The 7043-nt window shown below is 42.9% G+C and overlaps 1 protein-coding gene across 2 annotated transcripts in view; it reads left to right on the plus strand.

Moving 5' to 3' along the window:
* LOC105494702 (claspin) overlaps positions 1–4329 on the plus strand; it is a 36579-nt gene extending 32250 nt beyond the window's left edge. For both annotated transcript variants that reach the window (XM_011763404.3, XM_011763405.3), the window contains exons 19-25: positions 72–236; positions 344–465; positions 1028–1155; positions 1458–1563; positions 2134–2216; positions 2479–2640; positions 2945–4329. In XM_011763404.3, the coding sequence (XP_011761706.2) occupies positions 72–236; positions 344–465; positions 1028–1155; positions 1458–1563; positions 2134–2216; positions 2479–2640; positions 2945–3055 (877 nt within the window). In that variant the 3' untranslated portion in view covers positions 3056–4329. The remainder of the gene's footprint in view (positions 1–71; positions 237–343; positions 466–1027; positions 1156–1457; positions 1564–2133; positions 2217–2478; positions 2641–2944) is intronic.
* Positions 4330–7043: the final 2714 nt, after the last annotated feature.

Here is a 7043-nt window from a genome sequence, read left to right on the forward strand (position 1 = left end):
CTTTTCTCTGCTTCCATATTCTGTGAGTATATTCATTGTTGCATTTTCTAATCCTCAAAATTGCTTTCTAGGAGGTTGAGGAAATACCTGGAGGATGAGGCAGAGGTGTCAGGAAGTGATGTGGGAAGTGAAGATGAGTATGATGGGGAAGAAATTGATGAATATGAAGAGGATGTAATTGATGAAGTACTTCCTTCTGATGAGGAACTACAGAGTCAAATCAAGAAAATACACATGTCAGTATCCCAACAAGCCCTTCTGAGTAATAGGGTACATCTTAAGACAAGCCCTATAACCAGCCAGAATGGTCCTTGTTTTGAGCACCCTATTTCTTCTGTTGCAGGAAAACTATGTTGGATGATGATAAGCGACAGCTACGTTTATACCAAGAGAGGTACCTTGCTGATGGGGATCTGCACAGCGATGGTCCTGGGCGAATGAGAAAGTTTCGATGGAAAAACATAGGTATCCTGGTTGTTGTCTTTAAAAGCAATCAGTTATGGGCCGGGTGTGGTGGCTCATGCCTGTAATCCCAACACTTTGGGAGGCAGAGGTGGGCAGATCACAAGGTCAGGAGTTCAAGACCAGCCTGAAAAACATGGCGAAACCCCATCTCTACTAAAAGTAACAAAAATTAGCCAGACGTGATGGCATGCACCTGTAATCCCAGCTACTCAGGAGGCTGAGGCAGGAGAATTGCGTGAACCTGGGAGACAGAGGTTGCAGTGAGTGGAGATCACACCATTGCACTCCAGCCTGGGTGACAGAGCGAGACTCCATCTCAAAAAAAAAAAAAAAAAAAAAAGGCAAACAGTTATAATTCACATTTGTCCAGTTTCAGATGGCAAATGGCAAGCAAAACTATAACAGGCTATGTGAAGACCTAGTTGTAACTGTTGTTTTCTGTTAGAGGATGGGAAAAGTTTACATCATTATGTAGTAAATGATAAGGGTTTATTTTTTGTCTGTCCAAGCACCCTCTCCTGTGAGGACTGCCGAATGCTGATTACCTTCACTCTTTGTTTAGATGATGCCTCCCAGATGGACTTGTTCCACAGAGACTCTGATGATGATCAGACTGAAGAACAGCTTGATGAGTCAGAAGCCAGGTGGAGGAAGGAGCGAATTGAACGAGAGCAGTGGCTTCGGGACATGGTAGGAGTTCATCTACTCTGACCCTAGTTTATGAGACTGTCACTTAGCTTGTCATGATAGTTTCAAAATCTTAGGCAACATATTGCTATCTTTTTTAATCCTCGAGCTCTCTTTTGTGTTTTGAGAAGGCTATACCATGGACAGTTCTCTTCGTGTTTGTCTAAGATTAATTTTTTTTGTCTAAAGCAGCAAAGGCTGCAAAAAGGAAAACAAATATCCCAGGAACTCTAGATTCACAATCCAGGCCATACTATTTAGGAAGGCTATAGACTTTTTTTAATGCTGTATAATTTTTTTTTCAGGCACAGCAGGGGAAAATTACAGCTGAAGAAGAAGAAGAAATTGGGGAGGACAGTCAGTTTATGATACTGGCCAAGAAAGTTACAGCCAAAGCACTGCAGAAGAATGGTGAGCTCTTGTTTCTCCTTAGGGTCTAGCCCCCCGGATTGTTAGTGGTAGAGCTTTGGAGGTGACTCTAACCTTCAGGAGCTATTGCAGCTTAATCATAAGCTTGTGTCTAATACTGTCTTAAAGAGGTTTCTCAGAGGTGGTGGGAGACCGTGTACTTAGACCTTAGACTATTGGGCAGTAGAGACTGTATTTGTGAGTATATGTGGCTGGTTTTACTTTATGTTCTAAGGCTCAGAGTAGTTAATTCTGGCTTTCTCTATTTAGTTGCCCAGGATTGTATACCCAAGTGTTAGAGGTGGGATTTGAATCCAGGAATATTTAACTCCAAAAAGCTCTTCACTATTCCATACACTTACCACTTTTGTTTTTCTTAAATGATTACTGTTCAACTTAGTTGTGTCTCTTCTTGGAGCCAATTATTAGAGTTTCAAAGTCACCATTATATAGAACAGAGTTCCCATGGCTTTAGCATATTGATTTAGTTATAAGATTTCTTAACTTGTTTAGAGTTAAAAGTAATTCTAATCAGCTTTTCCCAGAATAGGCCTCTCTGTCTTTTCTTTCCAGCCAGTCGCCCTATGGTTATTCAGGAATCAAAGTCTTTGCTCAGAAATCCTTTTGAAGCCATCAGACCGGGAAGTGCTCAACAGGTTGGTTGGGAACCTTATTAATCTGACATCATGGTCTACAGGTTATAAACGCCCAGGTCCAGCTTAGGGAATAGCCTCTGTCATTAGAAGAAGGAGGTGGCTGCAGGGAAAGAGTTAATGTCAAAGAGTCTGCTATTTCTTTTCTATTTGAATAGGGTAGGAATATGTACCCTCAATATCTAGGGGGAAGCAGGGAGGGAAAGACTTTTCATTCTTTAGTTGGCACTTGGGATTTGATACCAGATGACTCTTCTTTCCTCAGGTGAAGACAGGCTCACTGCTAAACCAGCCCAAAGCTGTGCTTCAGAAACTGGCTGCTCTCTCTGACCGTAACCCCAGTGCTCCTCGAAATTCAAGAAACTTTGTCTTTCATACACTTTCTCCTGTCAAGGCTGAGGCGGCAAAGGAATCGTCTAAGTCTCAGGTATGGAATTTGAGAACTAATATGGTGGCTTCCCAAACCAGAATTTATTTATTTATTTACATTTAAAAACAAAAATTCTGGCTTAACCTCTTTATGCTGCAATGTTGAAATTTTGCACTCCCCGATAAGGTACAAGAGAATTGCTACCCCTAGTAGGTAATCAACTTTTAAACTTGCCTAGAAAGTTTATCTTTCTTTTTTTCTGTTGTTAATCATCCACAATTTATGAGTTGCTTGAGAGCTAATTGAAGGTAAGTACTTGTATGAAGGTCTTAAGCTGGCTCTGACTCCCTCTGCTCTCTAGGTAAAGAGAAGGGGTCCATCTTTCATGGCTTCTCCTTCACCTAAGCGCCTCAAAACAGAAGATAGCACTTCAGGATTGAAGCGAAGCATCTTCAAATACTTGGAGAGCTAACACCATCAAAGTTGCCAAAATCTACATTGAGACTGCTTTGAGAAGTTCCTAGCACTGAAAGTTGGAATTGACACTCAAGCCAACGATCCTTCCTTCCTTCATAATCAATGCAATAAGATTGCAGACAGAAATTCCTGTTCTTTCTACTGCACAGCTCTGGACATCTCTTTTCCTAGTATTATTCCCTGGATTGGCCACTGATCTCAGTTCTGCAGTATTTACAACATCAACAACTCATGGAATACTTGGGTGAGGTTTGTTTTTTTTTTTTAAGATGGAGTCTCACTCTGTTGCCCAGGCTGGAGTGCAGTGGCATGATCTCGGCTCACCGCAACCTCCGCCTCCCAGGTTCAAGCGATTCTCCTGCCTCAGCCTCCCAAGTAACTGGCATTACAGGCATGTGCCGATATGCCCAGCTAGTTTTTGTATTTTTAGTAGAGACAGGGTTTCACTATGTTGGCCAGGCTGGTCTTGAACTCCTGACCTCAAATGATCCACCCGCTTTGGCCCCGCAAAATGCTGAGATTACAGGCATGAGTCACCGCACCTGGCCTTGGGTTAGGTTTCACTTCTTCCATTAAACATTTGACATTTTATCCTAGCAGCTTTCTGGGTTAATATCTCTTTGTGATAGAAGTGGTTGGAAGAGGAAGAGTAGGGAAAAGTGTGACATTACAGATTAAACAGTGAAAATCAGTTCCACAATGACTCCTTTACACCCATGATATATGTACCATGATGACCAGGGTTCAGTGAAAGAAAGATTTCTTTTCTTTTCTTTTTTTTTTTTTTTTTTTTTTTTGAGACAGTCTCACTTTGTTGCCTAGTCTGGAATGCAGTGGCGCATTTTGGCTCATGGCAGCCTCTGCCTCCCGGGTTCAAGTGATTCTCCTGTCTCAGCCTCCCAAGTAGCTGAGACTACAGGCGCATGCTACCACACCCGGCTAATTTTTGTATTTTTAGTGGAGACAGGGTTTCACCATGTTGGCCAGGCTGGTCTCGAACTCCTGACCTCAAGTGATCCAGCTGCCTCAGCCTCCCAAAGTGCTGAGATTACAGGCATGAACCACACTGTGCCCGGCCAAAAGCAAGATTTATTAGACAGAGGACCTAGGAACCAATAGATGGGCTGCTGTGTTATTCTTACCCCTTTCATTTTCCTGTATGCTTCTTCCCAAGCCAGCATCAAATTTTGAATTAATTTTTGCTGCTTAATAAGGACTTAAACTGGTACCCAAGTCAGAAAGACTGGCTCTAATTTTCTGGAGCTTGGGGATGAAGATAAAGCGTTACATCCAGTGTTTGTCCACCACAGTCTATGAGGCAGAGAGACCTTCCCTGGGACTGAATTCTCAATTTGAAGCACTGTTGTTCAAAGACCTCCCTTCTGGGTCTGACAAGAAGAAACATAACCATTATTTATTGCATTCTCCTGGCTTACATACATTGCCCTCACTAGTCAATCGACATTTCAGTATTTCATTACTAATTTTGAGAGAAGACCACCATGGAATTTAAAAAAATATTATTGAAGAGAATTGCCATCATTCTCCATTTGCCCTGAACTACCACAAGCTTCTTAGAATTTTAGACAAATGTTTTTCCCCTCAGAACTGAGCATCAATGCTGCTTTAGAAAAACATTCCATGTGAATACTGTGGTTTCAGTGTCAGGACTTGGACTTGGGAAGGTGGAAGAGAGTGTGCCAGTTTTTTATTGGGAGATGGGAACACCAATTTAATTGATGCAATTAGGTTGTAGGTTTTCTACAGTTTTTCTTTTCTTTCCTCTTTCCTCTTTTCTTTTCTTTTTCTTTTTCTTTTCTTTTCAACATAGGCTGGCTCTGTCTCCTAGGCTACCCAGGTTCCAGCAATTCTCCTGCCTTGGCCTCCCGAGTAGCTGGGATTACAGGTGTCCACCACCACACGCAGCTAATTTTGTGTATTTTCAGTAGAGATGGGGTTTCGCCATGTTGGTCAGGCTGGTCTTGAGCTCCTGACCTGAGGTGATCCACCCGTCTCAGCCTCCCAAAGGGCTGGGATTACAGGTGTGAGCCACCGCACCCAGCCAGTTTTCTAATACTCAAGATGTTGACTTTGACAATACTTATGTTTGTATATTTGTAATCTTATAATGGGGGAAATGTGTATAAAGATGTTTTAATATGTATGTAGTTTTTCAATAAATCTTAATGCCTTGAAGATTTGCTGTCCAGCTTCAATGTTCATTCTTAGGTCAGTGCCTATCTAACCTTGAAGAGCATTTCATTTTCAGGTTATCTCCATCCCAGGGAAACCCTCTGGGTCTAAAGTGAGAGGCTGCTGCAATTGTCCCCTCACTGGCTTCTCAGTCCTAGTGAATTGATCAAGTTAACTTACCAAGCGGTTTGGGTTCAGCTCAGGTGAAGAGGATAATTGAGTTTATATAAATGGTACCTTCTATTATAACTCTTTAAAAAAAAAAAAAATTTTAGAGACAGTCTCATTCTGTTGCCCAGGTTAGAGTGCAATGGCACAATCATAACTCACTGTACCCTTGAACTCCTGGGCTTCAGCATCCTCCTTCCTCAACCTTTGGAAGAGCCGGGCCACATTACAGGCACATGCCACCATGCCCAGTTAATTATTTTATTTTAGTAGAGACAGGGTCTTGCTGTGTTGCCCCAGCTGATCTTGAGCTCCTGGCCTCAAGTAATCCTCCCACCTTGGCCTCCCAAAATGCTGGGGTCACAGGCTCAGCCACCATGCCCAGCCTGTTATAGCTTTGATTGTCCTTTCTCTTTAACTGAGTTTGTGTGTACTTCATTTTATCCATGGGTTCAAGATAAGTGTTTTTGCCTCTTTCTTTGAACTCTCTAAACAGTGCCCAAGGCAAGGTGGCCTTTGCTGGGCCAAAGAGAACTGAGCAGGAAGGCTAGATATTTCTCCCCTCTTGTTTCCCTACATGTCTTTTAGGGAGAGATGGAAAAGACAATTGGAATTGACAACTGAGGATAAGAAAATTCAGCCAGGTGGCGATGGCTCACGCCGGTAATCCCAGCACTTTAGGAGACTGAGGTGGGTGCATTGCTTAAACTCAGGAGTTCGAGACCAGCCTGGGCAACATGGTGAAACCCTGACTCTATAAAAAAAAGGAAAGGAAGGAAGGAAGGGAGGGAGGGAGGGAAAGAAAGAAAGGAAGAAAGAAAGGAAAGAAAGGGAAGAAAGAAAATTTGTGCCTGAGAAATCCAGGGAGAAAATGGTTTCTGGGCCCGGCGTGGTGGCTCACATCTGTAATCCCAGAACTTTGGGAGGCCGAGGTGGCTGGATCACTTGAGGTCAGGAGTTGGAGACCAGACTGACCAACAAGGTGAAACCCCGTCTCTACTAAAAATACAAAAATTAGCCAGGCGTGGTGGTGGCAGGCGCCTGTAGTCCCAGCTACTTGGGAGGCTGAGACAGGAGAATTGCTTGAACCTTTGAAGTGGAGTTTGCAGTGAGCTGAGATCGCGCCACTCTACTCCAGCATGAGCAACAGAGTGAGACTCCCTCTCAAAAAAAAAAAGAAAGAAAGAAAGAAAATGGTTTCTGATTGAGGCTCCTGGGAGAAAGCCCTCTTTGGAGAAAGAAAACTTGAGCCTTAAACTCTGGGTTACTTTCCTTATGCCAGGATAGCTGCTATAAAGTAAGCTAAGCCTTGATCTTGGTAACAGCATTGAAATGGACAGTTTTGATCTGACCCTTATGCCCTTTGCCCAAAGCACTGAGCCAGCAGTATCAGCTATGTTTTAATGAAATTGAAGCCCCAGGACCTGACACTATGGCTCGCAGGAGGACTCAGCTCCACTAGCTTGGAAATTACATATTTGGAGGGATCAGAGCCCATGAGTGTGGGAGATAGGGTATGCTCAGTGTCAGTCAATCTTTTTGTTTCTTCCTTGTTCCATACGCTTGAGTAGGGATACATGGTATTAACCTCTTTAAACGGGTCTCTAATTTCATCTCATTAA

Source organism: Macaca nemestrina, chromosome 1, assembly GCF_043159975.1.
Source record: "Macaca nemestrina isolate mMacNem1 chromosome 1, mMacNem.hap1, whole genome shotgun sequence".
Classification (NCBI taxonomy): Eukaryota; Metazoa; Chordata; class Mammalia; order Primates; family Cercopithecidae; genus Macaca; species Macaca nemestrina.